At 37.4% G+C, this 15,217-nt stretch overlaps 1 protein-coding gene and 1 long non-coding RNA gene across 20 annotated transcripts in view; one reads left to right on the forward strand and one right to left on the reverse strand.

Annotated features, from left to right (window-relative positions):
- Nucleotides 1–15,217, forward strand: part of LOC144309644 (outer dynein arm-docking complex subunit 2-like) — a 266,940-nt gene that overhangs the window by 97,908 nt on the left and 153,815 nt on the right. For all 18 annotated transcript variants that reach the window (XR_013375578.1, XM_077890722.1, XM_077890721.1 and 15 more), the window contains 4 exons: nt 115–357; nt 880–990; nt 2,948–3,102; nt 4,649–4,891. Coding sequence is in view for 17 of the 18 variants with exons in the window: in XM_077890722.1 (XP_077746848.1) it covers nt 115–357; nt 880–990; nt 2,948–3,102; nt 4,649–4,891 (752 nt within the window). In the remaining variant the exon portion in view is untranslated. The remainder of the gene's footprint in view (nt 1–114; nt 358–879; nt 991–2,947; nt 3,103–4,648; nt 4,892–15,217) is intronic.
- The window catches only part of LOC144309646 (uncharacterized), a 186,096-nt gene continuing 172,577 nt past the window's right edge, over nt 1,699–15,217 (reverse strand). For both annotated transcript variants that reach the window (XR_013375582.1, XR_013375581.1), the window contains exons 3-4: nt 2,662–2,753; nt 1,699–1,869 (exon numbers count right to left, since the gene is read on the reverse strand). This is a non-coding gene — a long non-coding RNA (uncharacterized LOC144309646). The remainder of the gene's footprint in view (nt 1,870–2,661; nt 2,754–15,217) is intronic.

Genomic DNA, 15,217 nt, shown 5'->3' on the forward strand with positions numbered 1-15,217 from the left:
GAAGTATTCTTATTTTTGATAGAAGTTAGCTTGGTAGCAGCCCTGTAACTGTTGTGGGAAATGTTGTTTTATTTTAAAGATTCCCACATACATTGTATTTATCTGTTTTTGTAGGTCGCTTTACTGGACTGTGTACAGAGTTCAGCAGAACCAGCTCAATCAAGTCTGTATAATGCCAGAGATGTGGAAGTAGCTCGCTGTGTGGCACTGGCATTATGGAGCTGTAGTAAGAGTTATGCAAATAAAGAAACCATTCATAAAGCCGGCGGCATTCCTTTGTTGGCTCACTTACTGAAGACTTCTCATGAAAACATGCTAATTCCAGTGGTGGGGACATTGCAAGAATGTGCATCAGAGGTACTCAAGCCAGCTCTGCTTCCCTTGTTTTCATTTGCATTAACTTTTTTTTAGTTGAATAATAATTTTTAAGATTATTGTGACTGCTAAGGATTTTTTTTTGAGAAGTCAGCAGTTCTTTAGAGAAGATGAAACTAATAGAACATTAATTAAATGGTTACCTGTGTGATGTATTTTTTAAAATGTTGACTAAATTCTCTTATACAGTTGTGTTAATCTTGGACTTTAGTGTTTTTTAAGAAAGTTTGTTTGGCATACTTATTAGTAAATGTAAATAGATATTTATATTCATGCATTACACATGTAAATATTTAAATTTAAGGGATCCCTGGATGGCTCAGTGGTTTAGCACCTGCCTTTGGCCCAGGGTGTGATCCTGGAATCCTGGGATCAAGTCCCATGTGAGGCTCCCTGCATGGAGCCTATTTTTCCTTCTGCCAGTGTCTCTGACTCTCTTTCTCTGTGTCTCTCATGAATAAATAAATAAAATCTTTAAAAAAATATTTAAATTTGTATTCTTAGGAAAAGTACCGAGCTGCAATCAAAGCAGAAAGGATAATTGAAAATCTAGTCAAGAACCTAAATAGTGAGAATGAACAACTACAGGAACAGTGTGCCATGGCCATCTACCAGGTATGGTGGACTCCCCAGCAAAGTTGTGGTGTTCTTCATATAGTTAAGGTGGCATTTCTAAATATGAAGTTTCATTCTCTGGGGCTATGACTCAGGAATCTGCATTTTTAGCAAGAATCCCCAGGGATTTTTCTGCACACACAGGTCTGCATCACTGTGCTAATGATAGATGCCTGTGTATGTGAGAGAGAGAAGCCTGCTCCAACATATCTTGATTATGTACATTTCTAGAAGGTACTTATATATCTTTGTCTCCTAAAACAAGTTACTTAGTGTAAAATAGCTAAATATATGCATGGTGCCTTTATATTGCTTTTCAAGTACCCTGTTCAAACATACTGATCTTGGGAAATTTATCTTCTGCCAAGACAGATGGATGATGAATGAGTGTATGCTTGTGTATGTGTGTGTATTCCTGTTGTATCTTTTTATTATTTTAATCTTCATTAGCTTTTTGTGAGTTATGCATTTCATAGTACATCAGAAAAGGGAAGAAAAGGTAGCCTTGACAAATTAGTAGATGGCTGCTTACTGGCCATTCCAGCTTCTACCTATCAGAGAAATCAGAGCTGATTTCCTAGAGGAATACATTTTAAAATGTGCACAGTGACAGTATGCCAAAATGACAGAGTTAGAGAAAGGGGTTCATGTCAGTAGAGAATTGTATTAGTTTGCAAGGGCTGCCATAACAAAATACCATACACTGGGTGTCTTAAATAACAGAAATTTATTTCCTTATAGTTCTGGAGGTTACAAGTTTGAGATCAAGGTGTTGATAGTATTGCTTCCTTCTGGAGACTCTCTCCTTGGCTTGTAGATGGTCATCTTCATGTTCACATGTCTCCACATGTTCCTTCCTCTGTGTCCTAATATTTTCTTCTAAGGATACCAATCATATTGGGTTAGAGCCCACTTCAGTGACCTTTTTTAACCTTAATTACCTCTTTAAAGATTTTATCTTCAAATATGGTTACATTCTGAGGTACAGGGGTTAGGACTTTGACATATATCAGTTTTAAGGAAACACAACTCATAACAAGGATATATATAGCCTTGACTGGCATACATGCCTCATATGAGTAATTATGAAGGATTGGTTAGAAATAGTGATTAAGTTTTTAGAAGTTGCAATGTAAAAAACTGAAAATCATAAATAGAAGATAAAATGGCAGGTGCCTTGTGTGCATTTACTGTGAGGATTTCTTCTAGTGGCCCTCACAGATGATGCATGACATGCATCTGTATCATGTGGCCTCACAACCAACTGTATGCCTAGGATGATAACATATATATGCACCAAATTTAGCATCTTTTTTCTCTCAAACCTGGGAATCATGATAAGCTGGGAACATCTATGCAGTACATATTTACTTCAAAAGATGACACGAACATGGATAAACATAATACTTATCTCAAAGGATAAGTATTACACAAACTTCTGGACAAATATATCTGAATATAATGCCATTTGCTGTTGATATAACTAACTGTTCAGAGCATAGGAACTCTATTAGGGAAATGCTCATCTCTTAGATTTGGGGGCAGAAGCATTGAAGATCAGGCTAAAGCTTTATCACTCAGCTATCTTTTCTATACTTTCCCGAGACTGGGGATTGCATGACTGCAGAAATTCTCTGTCCATGCATGTGGTATTCTAGATTTCTTACCAACCTCTCTTTCTGTCTTCATGGAAGCCCACACTACCTCAGAACAGCTTGGAAGAATTTCCAAGCATGTAGAAAGTTCTAGACATTGCCAAAATCCTGTAAGGGAAGAGAGACACTGTCAGATAACTGCCAATATAAAGGAGAATTATATTTTACTTGGAGGCCCCTTCAGAAAATGATACTCTCTGAAAAGAAGTTTTGTAGCCACCAGAATGTCAGCCTCTTTAGCAATCACTGGAAGCTTGATATGCCGTCATCACTGACAGCCTCTGATTTGACTTTTTGTGTAGTGTGCTGAAGATAAGGAAACCCGTGACCTGGTTAGACTGCATGGAGGACTTAAACCCCTGGCCAGTCTGCTCAATAACACTGACAATAAAGAACGGTTGGCTGCTGTCACTGGGGCAATATGGAAATGTTCCATCAGCAAAGAGAATGCGACCAAGTAAGAGAAGCCTTTCAATATTCTATAATAAAAACATGGCCATTGAGGAATAGCTGTATTCTTAACTCACTGAAACTACATTGTGTATAGTGAGTCCTTCAACTAACATCTTCTCTTATTAATATGTAAATTTTTAAAAAGATTTTATTTATTAGAGAGAGAGAGAGAGAGAGCATGAGTAAGGTGAGGGAAAGAGGAAGAGGGAGAAGTAGACTCTCCACTGAGTGGGGAGTCCAACATGGGGTTTGATCCCAGGATGCTAAGATTATGACCTGAGGCAAAGGCTGGCACTTAACCAACTGAGCTATCCAGGTGCCCCAATATATAAATGTTTCTAAATAAAAGTATGGATGCCTAAAATTTATGGCCATTAAACTACATTCCCATAATGTTATTTTAATAAAGAATCGGTCCTAATATAACTCCTATAGTTTTTATACATGTACCTTCTAGACCAATTTTGCAGAATCAAGGTATTTTTAGAAATGAAAGACTTCTACTTCCCATCCCACCACCTGGCAATGGTTTTCTGTGCCTCACTAAAGGACTTGCTGACATAGTCTGTGTGTTGAGTTCTTTTTTTGGGGGGCAGCTGTTTAAATTATAAGTATCTCTGATTTCTTGTAGAGAAAGGGTTGATGTGATGGTGAGGGGTTGAATTTCCCACTGAATCTTTAGAGATGGAAGTGGTTCCATTCTTTTTCCTTTTTTAAAGATAATTGAGTCAGCTGGATGCCAGTTAACCAGTTAAAGAGTAGTCATTTTCAAATTATTTCATTGAATTTTAAAATACTTGTAAACTGATTTATTTTAATCTTCAAATTTATCTCTTCATATACTTTTAGAGTTCTTATGCCCTATGATGGATATTCTGAGGCAACCCTTCTTTGTATCAATGTGATGATTTTTTTTTAAGATTATATATTTACCTGAGAGAGAGAGAGAGAGAGAGAGAGAGAAAGTATGCATGTGTGGGGAGAGGGTGAGAGGGAGAGAGAGAATCTCAAGCAGACTCCCCACTGAGCATGGAGCCCAACTTGGGGGCATGATCTCTGAGTGTTGAGATCATGACCTGCACTGAAATCGAGAGTCAGATGCTCAATCAGCTGAGCCACCCAAGTGCCCCTCAGTGTGATGATTTAACAAGAAATTCACATCTTACTTAACAGAAGATAGATTTATTTTTGCTTTGTTCATGTAAAATAGTCTCTGTGACATGGGAAAAACACTTGTAGAATAGTAGAACTGCTGACACTGTCATTTGGAAGAAGTTGTAGTTGTCTTAGAGACTGTATAGTATAGTGATTAAAGGTGCAGATGGCTAGATATGGATGCCAGCATCGCTGTGTACCAAGCTTCAAATGAGCTTTCTGAGAATGGGGATTGTGGTCGTACTTGCATCATAGGGTTTTTGTAAGGACTGAGTGAGCATATGGTTGGCATTTGGCAATTTTGTGCTATTAATATTATCAGCTGATTTTATACCAAAAGTAATATCGTTCCTCTCTTTCCCTCGCCCTATCTCTTTTTCTTGTGATGAACTTAGGTTTCGAGAATACAAAGCCATTGAAACTTTGGTGGGACTTTTAACTGACCAGCCTGAAGAAGTACTTGTGAATGTGGTTGGTGCATTGGGAGAATGTTGTCAGGAATATGAAAACCGTGTCCTTGTCCGGAAATGTGGTGGCCTTCAACCACTCGTAAACCTCCTTGTTGGAATAAACCAAACTCTTCTTGTCAATGTCACAAAAGCAGTTGGTGCTTGTGCAGTAGAACCTGAAAGTATGATGTAAGTAGCTTCACAACTGAAAGATTTTATTTGAGAGTGTTAGGGGAAATGCTCAGGTCATAATAGAATAGTGTCATCACTTAGAATTGGCGTGCATAAATGGTGAAAAAGTAAAATGGATTTACTTATAAATAACCACAAGATTATCAGTCATGAGTTACAGAGCCACATTGTTCCTTTGGATGAGCTGGAGGGCTGAGGCTGGGCATATTGGGAGGACTTAACATTCCCAGTAATTAATATCCCACCTGGAAACCTTCATATAATCAACAAAATTTTTCTCTGCTTCCTAAGGAAGAATTATCCATCTATCTAACTGAGACCCTAGGTAGTTCTAGATGGCATTCTCACAATATCCTTGTTTCTCAATTCAATTCAGCAAACATATTTTAAGCACCTAACAAGTTAGCTGTGAACTAACAAGGGAAAGAGACAAAGAATTTTAAGCTGTGATCTTGTTCCTTAAGCAAATTTTTGTCTAATTAGGAAGAAAAGACTTAAATGTTGTACAACGTAAGAACAATAGCAAGATTATATAGAGATTATATATACATACATAAATATATATTTAAAAATATAAACATTTGTGTATAAATTAAATGTAAATGTATTTACATGAAATATGATTGTGTGTGTGTGTGTGTGTGTGTGTGTGTGTGTGTGTGTGTGTGTGTGCAGAAAGGCAAGAATCCATATGGGCCAAATATTGTATGAGGGTTATCCGGAGAACCAGAACCAACAGGATGAGAAAGGTGGGAGGAGTAGGGGGGATAGATTTAAGGAATTGGTTCAGGTGATTGCGGAGGCTTGGCAAGACCCAAGGCTGCAGGCTGGAGACTCAGGAAAGAGCGGCATTTTGAGGTCAAAAGCAGTTTGCTGGCAGAATTCCTTCTTGCTCAGAGGAAGTCAGCCTTTTTTTCTACTAAGGCCTTCTGATTGGATGAGGCCCACTAAGTCATGGAGGATTATCTGCTATACTCAAAGTCCACCAATTTAAGTATCAATCTCATCCCAGAAAACACCTTCACAGAAATATGCAAAACAATGTTTGAGCAGGGGCGCCTGGGTGGCGCAGTTAGTTGATCACTTGACTCTTGATCTCAGCTCAGGTCATGATCTCAGGGTTGTGAGATCAAGTCCCACATCAGGCTCTATGTTGAGTATGGGTCCTGCTTGAGATTCTCCCTCTTGCTCTGGTCCCCCTGCTGGCATGTATGCTCCCTCTCTCTCTCTCTCTCTCTCTCTCTCTCTCAAAAAAATTTTTTTTGATCAAGTATCTGGGCATCCCTTAACCCAGCTAAGTTGACACATCAACATTAACCATCACATATCCACCCCTTGTCAACTTGGTACCCACTCATGCATCTCCTTAAACCACACTTAATCTCCATAGAAAGATAATAACAAGGCCATATTCCTGCCTACCACTATACAACTATCCAGTGTACCACTGAAAATGCACTTAGCCCTTTTCTTAGAAGAGGAAGCAAAGTTCTTGGATGATGTTTATTCTTTTCCTTGATATTCTATAAATACACTGATGTAAAGTTCATCATACTTAAAAACTATGATAGAAAGTTAATGTCTCATTTACATGATAAGAGGATAAGAGGGAAGAAAAGAAACACACACACACACACACACACACACACACATAATCCATAACAAAATAAGGAGTATTTGTGACAATCACAGTACTTATTCTGTAACCGGCCATGTGGTCATAGCTTGTATTTACAACTACCTTCTTTCATGACCCATTCCATATTCCCTTTGCTTTCAGCAAGCACTTTAGCTGGTTGTGGTTCTTTACCTGGTGGGGTAACCCAAACCTTCATTCCTGAAGGTCTGGGCCATTAGTATTCCTGCCTAGAGTGGGTTGTTACAGTTTTCCATCTACCTTAATCACAGGGCATGGTAATACTTAAGAGATGCCCTGAGGGATCTCCTGTTTTCCAGATATAGTCTTCTTTACCTCCATTGTGGAGTAGCAGTCCCTTGATAATTGGGATCAGTCACCCCAGCCAACATAGTAACTCCCTCCATTGCTTATTGATATAGAGGCACGGGGAGGCCAGAGTGCCTGGGAGGCAGGTTTAACTTTCAATTCAGTGTAACCACTGTTGTGTCTCCTAGTGGAAGCATTCCTCCCTGTGGGACAAAGACCTCCAAACCAGCAAAGTATAAGGTCACAGGAACAGGAAGCAAAAAATTTGCTAGTGGATCAGTCACTAGGGGTAATAGTGAGTCATTTCCATTCCCTGATTCCTAGACCCATGAATCCTGGCTATGTATGAAAGAACACCAAGTTATTTGGCAATTGGTTAGCTCTATTGGCCTATCCTATATAATCCCAGAGATCTGACAACCTTCCTTCATTTCATCTTTTTCTGTCCACTTCAGTCCAGGAGAGCAGTGTTTATTAAGATGGTTGATTGGATCCATGAGTCACACCTATAATCTTTTAATCATATGACTCTCCTATGTATCTCCCATATCATTTCATTCTGATTCACTCCTTCATTCAGCTCTTCAGTATGTATGACCAGGCACCCAGGGCTGCTGTGTAAGGATATATCCTGCACAACTCTAGGGAGCACCATTCCCGTGGACGTATACAGAGCATCATACTTTGGGGCCATACATAAAACCCTGTGGAAATGTATTATTTCCTATCTATTTTACCATTTGGTACCAGAAGCTTTTACCCTATGCCAGTCGTCTCTGGTAGTGCCCTCTTCCTTCTCACTTTCCTGGCTTTTGTGATTCATTTGTGTTCATGAAGGTCCTCTTCCTTCATGGGAAGCCTGCAATTCTAAGACAGCCCTGAAACACTGTTAATGTGAGTCTCATCTCACTGCATATCTGGAATAAAAGTACTAAAGCCTCTATAATTCTTTTTGGATTTGGCTTCTGGAACCTTAGGCTCAGGGATTTCAGGCACCAAGGAACACTAGCTGTACTCATGATAACTTCAAGGAAAGAAGGGCTTATAAAACAGTTTTCTATTGTATTTCTCTTTCGGAAAAACACATGGTGTTCAGTAGCACATGATAAACACTTGTCAGTATTGGGTTTATGTATTTCTTTTGATCTTTGGCTCTTGCTTACTTTTTGTCTCTCACATCTGCCAATGACACCAGCTGCCTCTGAACTTGTTTTGAATGTATCCTCCTGCTCTCTGCCTTTAGTTGAGGTTCTGGCATCTGTTACCTGGACAATTGAAGCAGGTCCTATTTGGTCTCATCTCACATCTCTCCCCTTCCACACCTCCCTGCATGGCACTGAAATTTATTCTTCCAAACTGTAGGTCTGATAGGGTTGTTTTCTTGGCCTAAAGAACTATCAATGCCCTCTCAAGCTTTGAAAACCCAACCTAAGTTCCTTACCCTGGTATTCAAAGCATTTGCCTCCTGGCCCCTTTCTACCTCTCAAGCTTCATCTTGAAAGTAGAGTGTATAATGTATATATGTATATAGTAACCATCAATTTTTCCCTATAGTGAAGAGTCTGTTTCTTGGTTTGTCTCTCTCTGTATTTTTTCCTTTATTATTTGTTTTGTTTCTTAAATTCTACATGAGTGAGAATATGATATTTGTCTTTCTCTAATTTCACTTAGCATTATATGCTTTAGCTCCATCCATGTCATTGCAAATGGTAAAAATTGTATTCTTTTTATGGCTAAATAATATTCCATTGTGTGTATCGGGGTGTGTGTGTGTGTGTGTGTACACTTGGGCTTCTTCCAGTAGTTTGGCTATTGTAAATGCAATAAACATAAAGGTTCATGTATCACTTTGAATTAGTGTTTCTGTATTTTAGAAGTAAATACTCAGTAGTGTGATTCCAGGATCATAGGGTTAGCTCTATTTTTAACTTTTTGAGGAATCTCCATACTGCAGAGTTGCACCAGTTTGCATTCGCACCAACACTGCAAGAGGGTTCCTGTCTCCACATCCTTGCCAGCACCTGTTGTTTCACATGTTACTGATTTTAGCCATTCTGACAGGTGTGAGGTGATATCTCATTGTGGTTTTGATTTGTATTTCCTTGATGCCAAGTGATGTTGAGCATGTTTTCATGTGTTTGTTGGCCATCTGTATGTCTTCTTTGAAGAAATGTCTGTTCATGTCTTCTGCCTATTTTTAAATTGGGTTATTATTTTTTTTGGCTGTTGAGTTGTATAAGTTCTTTATATATTTTGAATACTAACCTTTTATTGTGGATCTGTCATTTGCAAATATCTTCTCCCATTAGGGTGGTTGCCTTTTAGTTTTGTTGATTGGTTCCTTTGCTATGCAAAAGCTTTTTATTTTTATTAAGTCCCAATAGTTTATTTTTGCTTTTGTTCTCCTTGCCTCAGGAGACATACTTAGAAAGATTTTGCTATGGCCGGTGTCAGAAATTACTGCCTGCACACTCTTCAAGGATTTTTAAAAATATTTTATTTATTTATTCATGAGAGATACACACACAGAGAGAGAGGGAGAGGCAGAGACACAGGCAGAGGGAGAAGCAGGCTCCATGCCAGAAGCCCGATGTGGGATTCAATCACAGGACTCTGAGATCACACCCTGAGCCAAAGGCAGACTGCTCAACCGCTGAGCCACCCAGACGTCCCTCTTAAAGGATTTTTATGGTTTCAGGTCTCACATTTAGGTCTTTCATCCATTTTGAGCTTACTTTTATGTATAGTATAAGAAAGTGGTCCAGTATCATTCTTTTGCATGTAACTGTCCAGTTTTCCCAACACCATTTGTTGAAAAGACTGTCTTTTCCCATTGCATATTCTTTCCTCTTTTGTCAAAAACTAATTGACCACATAAGTATGGATTTATTTCTGGGTTTTCTGTTCTGCTCCAAGAATAAATAACAAATATATTGAATTCCATTCATATAGGTTAGAACTCATTATTGCAAAGCCCCTCCTTCTATTCTGTATCTCTGATTTAATGATTTCCACATAAGTCATTACCAGGTTATCTAGTTGACCTGTAAAAATTACTTTTAAATGTCATCATTACATTACTTTTACAACAGGCCTTCAAACTCTTTTTAATAAAACTATATTAGGCAAATTGTTATATTGATTTTTCAGTTGAACCCATTCAAGGAAAAGCCAGAGAAAACAGCTACATTTTTTTTAATTAAGATTTATTTATTTGACAGAGAGAACACAAGCAGAGGGAACAACAGGCAGAGGAAGAGGGAGAAGGAAGCTCCCTGCTGAGAGGGAGCCCAATGCAGGACTCAATCTAAGGCTTAACCGACTGAGCCACTTGGGGACCCCATATAGTTTTCTTATTCTGAATCTTAACATAGGTTTTGAAGCAACAAAATGTAATGAAAGAACAATTCAGTAATAAACAGCAAGCCTCAAGGACTTTCTGACTGAGTTGAGGAGACAGACAAGTAATTTTACTATGTTAGAGTAGATAATGAAATGGCTATAAACAAACATTATTTGTAAATATACAGTACTAGTTTGAATAGCTTTATGCAACATTTGACTTCTGGTTAATATGAAAACTACAAAAAAAGAGAAGTAGGAAAAAGGTATGTCCTCTCAAACAAGGAAATGCCACAGTTCCAAATCTTAAATGTAAAACACACCTGAAAAATGTAGGTAAATTACTGACCTGTGTGTAATATGTTGACAGCTAACACATGCTGCTTCATATCTCGAGATTTCCCCCCAAATAAGTGTCATGGTCATGAAATGTATAGCCAACCTTTTTTTTTCTTCATAACAGAGACTAGGGGAGTAAATAGGCCTTGGAAGAAGTGAGGAATTTCCCATCAGAGACCTAGTTTTGCACGTAAAACACCAGAAGTGGAGCCTAACGAAAAGTCATATGTACATGTTATTTTATATTGTCTACAGCAGTCTTCTAGCCCAAGCAGACTGTTGGAGACCCCTTGGAGTGAAAAGAATACTAGAGACTATGACTGCTGGATTGCAACACAATGAAGCTATAAATTTTTAGAGATTTGGAGTAAGCCAGATTGACTGTTTGAATGCTCAAAACTGAATGAAAGAGATGTGTTCACAAGGCAAAGAGAATAGCAGATTTTTGTAGGATTTTGAGGTAATTCCATCATAAAAAGAAACAGATAGATTCAGACAAAAAATTTCCCTACAATCACAAGGCTATTAAGACAGTATACTCCCTCATAATAAAGGAGCCAAAAGAAATTACATAAAATTTTACAAAAAGACTTTATAAGACAACTTAAGTTGTTATGACAAACTAGTTGTCAGAGCTCAGAAGAGAAATAAAAAAATTATTGAACTTAAAGTCTGAATAGATGCAAAAGAAGTGTGATAGACACAACCAAAAACACCATCAGGCAAGTGGTATATAGGAAATGTAAAATGAAATGAAGAATATATTAATATTACAATAGGGAAATTGGTAAATATGGAACCCAAGGAGACCCAACTTAAACATAATGGATATTCCTTAAGAAGAGGCTAGAACCAGTGGAATATGATCTTAATTAAAGATAACAATAGAAAAAAATTTTATGTGATTCTGTAGACCAAAAGACCCAACAAGACCTTAGTAATATTGATACAGAATAGCCTACAGTAATGCATCCTGATAAATCTACTTGTATCTCAAAAGTAAAGGAAAAAACAAATATATCTAGGCAAAAGAACAAACCATGAGGACAAAATGCCTTCATATTCCTCCACAACTTCTTTTAAGGTCAAAAAACATTAATTAAAGGATCAAATCCCACAGATTAACATTGTGAGGTAGAAAAAAAATATTACCCAAGAATTTCACATCCAGCCCAGTTGTTCTTCAAGTGTGAAGGTAGTAGCACATTCTCAATCATGCAAGGATTCAGTAAACATAGTACTAGATCTTCTTGAAAAAAATTGCCAATTACAGAAAGTCAATCAAGAAATTAAAGTATTTTAAAACAGCAAACTAGGGATCCCTGGGTGGCTCAGCGGTTTAGTGCCTGCCTTTGGCCCAGGGCACGATCCTGGAGTCCTGGGATTGAGTCCCATGTCAGGCTTCCGGCATGGAGCCTGCTTCTGCCTTCTCCTGTGTCTGCCTCTCTGTCTCTTTCTATGTCTATCATGAATAAATAAATACAACAGCAAAATATGGCTAAAATGTATCAGTAGAGACCATTGAGTTTCTTTAAATATTAAACTAAGGAAATAATGGAGGAGTTATCATTGGAGGAATCATACTATTTTATAGATACTAATGATAATAATTTAACAATACAACTATCTGATAAAAATAAAACAAATACAAGATAAGTGAGTTATCCTCTTTCACATAAATGAATCAGTAGATACTGTATACAACCTTCTCTTATCTGTTTATCATCTATGCATTCATTTTCTCTGTCTATCCATCCTGTTTAGCTTTAGGCATAAAGAAATGTCCAGAATCATTTACATTAATTATCAATGATCATTATTTCTGAAAGACAGGATTTGGGATCACTTCTTATTTTCTTCTTTATATGTTTCTATATAGTCTATATGATAAATACATATCATTACAAAATTAAAGTTCTTGTTTAATACCTTTCACAATCCCCTTTTATTCTGGGGCGCCTGGGTGGCTCAGTCAGTTAAGCATCTGATTCTTGGTTTCCGTTCCGGTGATGATCGCAGGGTCCTGAGATGGAGCCCTGCATCAGCTTCCCGCAGTCAGCATGCAGTCTGCTTGAGATTCTCTCTCTCCCTCTGCCTCTCCCCCCTCAAATAAATAAATAAATAAATCTTTTAAAAAACCGTAGATTCTGGAACCATTGCTTGGATGCCAGTCTTATCACTTACCAACTATGTTTCCTTTGGCAAATTATTAAACTACTTGATGTCTTGGTTACAACATATATAAAATGGGAATGGTAAGGATACCTATCTCATTGGATTGTTGTGATGACTGTGTTAATTAATATGTGTAAAGTACTTATGTAATAAGTACTGGGTAAATGTTCATGTAGCAGTGGGTTCGATTAATAACAATTTAAAATGATAATACGTAAATAGAAAATTAAAGTCAGACTGTCTAGTATCTGTACTCATCTACAGATGAATTCCTTGTTTCTATGTTACTTTTGCATCAAATTAATCATGCTATTTAATTTGCTTTAAGTTGAGAACAAGTGGCCCCTAAATGGGGAATAACTCACTTTAAACTCTCACCTGCAATTAGAAGCTTGGAGGCTGTGGCATTGATATGTAAATAGGCAATTACAATTCAGGCCTTTGCATCATGCTAATACATTTACTTTTTGTTTGAAAGTTGACTGAAAGTTACAAGGTTTTAAGTATAACATGAGACAGAGGATCATGTTAAGGGATCATTGTAGGCCAGAGGTGAAGGTGGCTTAAACTAAGCCAGTGGAATATAATATAATAAAAAATAAAGAAATTGACAGATTAAAGAGATATAAAGGGGAAGAATGAATAAAACCCGGTAAATGATTAAACATGAGTTCTAAAGAAGAAGGAGTAGTGATGGATAATATTTAGGATTCTTTTTTTTAATTGAATAAATTTGATGTGTCACATTATGTGAGTGTAAGATGTACAGTATGTTGCTTTGATATCATATGCATATTTAGGTTTCTGACTTTGGCAACTAGATAGATAATGGTACCACCACTTACTGACATGGGGGATATAGGTACAGTACTAGTGAAGGAAGAAGGAACTTGACTAGGGGAGGAATGAAATCAACTTGTTCATCATTATAGTACCTAACACAGTCCAAGGCTCAGGGTAGACACCCAACAAACATTTCTTATGGAATGGATGGTGAATTCGGTTACAGTTGGGTGGACACTGAGGTTCCCATGGCATGTTCATGTGCTGATGGCGACCAGTTATTGGATTTAGTCGTGTCTAAAGCTCAGGATAGAGATGCAGGTTAGACATAGCGTCATAATATTTGGTAACTGAAGTCATAGCTATACATGAGAGATTGTGAGGATGAAAGCAGAATGAACAGGATCCTACTTGAACCTGATCTTTCAGGGAGAAGCAATGTACAGGAAGTACCTATAAAGAAACAGAAGAATCAGCAAGAGTTGTGAGGGAAATTAAATGAGTTATTGAAAAAAAAGAAAGAAAGAAAGGAAAGAGAACATTTAAAAGAGCAAAAGAGTTCAAAACTGTCACATTCTCTGAGAAGGCCTCATAAGATAAAGACAAAATTGTCCTTCCTTGTGCAACAAGGGGTTGATGGATCCTTTTGTACTCTTAAATACGGTTTTCCCACAAATGTTTTTATAAACGCACTAAGGTGGTTTCAGAAAACAGTGTTTTGAACTTGGTAAGAATCCAAACAGCATTGCTCTTGGCATCATATTTCAGGCATGGCTGTTCTTGCTAGATTTGTAGGATTTATTGCATCTTTGAGCTTTCAGGTAAATGGTAAGGAAATGACAAACAAATACCTCTCCCGCATGTGAGTCTGATATAATTCATTATTTTAATGACTAGCAGTTTTATGTTTTAGTGATTTGTCTGTGGCTGTGGCTGTGGCTAAGGCTTAGGTCACATAGCAGGATAAACATATACTCATAGCACAGTTTTATGAACTTTGTGCAATAGAATGCATAAGCAGTTCTCCCTTTTAAATAAGAATCAGAAACATCTTAATAATAACAATTTGGCTACTGAATCAAAAATGATTTTTGAGAAACCAATGATTTCATAAAACTCTATTGGCTTTTTTCAGTACTTCAGATGACTGCTTTTAGAAACTCAATATGAATTATTTCATATTAATTATGCCCTTGCCCAGGAGCTAAAATGGAACAGCATTCTGACATACAAAGTTCGTGAAAAAGTAGATTTTTTGTGCTGAATTTTCTCTTCTTGTTGACTTAATATCTACTTGAAATGTACAAAATTCATCTGGAAGTAATCTGGCTTTCAGGTATATGAAATCACACCAACATTGCAAAAAAACACTTGCAGTTTGCGAAATGTAATTTTCTATTAAAAGACTGTAAAAATCCAAAATAAAAAGCATAGAAGCTTAAAACTTAATAAATATCCATGATTTATTTTCTACGTCAGGATCTTAACTTTTTAAAAACATTTTTTAAACTTTTTTTTAAGACTTATTTATTATTCATAGAGACAGAGAGAGAGAGAGAGAGAGAGAGAGAGAGAGGCAGAGACATAGGCAGAGGGAGAAACAGGCTCCACACAGGGAGCCCAACGAGGGATTTGATCCCGGGACTCCAAGATCACGTCCTGGGCCAAAGGCAGGCGCTAAACCACTGAGCCATCCAGGGATCACCTAACTTTTATAGTAGCACCAGACTTATGGAAAA

Source organism: Canis aureus, unplaced genomic scaffold (genome assembly GCF_053574225.1).
Source record: "Canis aureus isolate CA01 unplaced genomic scaffold, VMU_Caureus_v.1.0 ptg000132l_RagTag, whole genome shotgun sequence".
Classification (NCBI taxonomy): domain Eukaryota; kingdom Metazoa; phylum Chordata; class Mammalia; order Carnivora; family Canidae; genus Canis; species Canis aureus.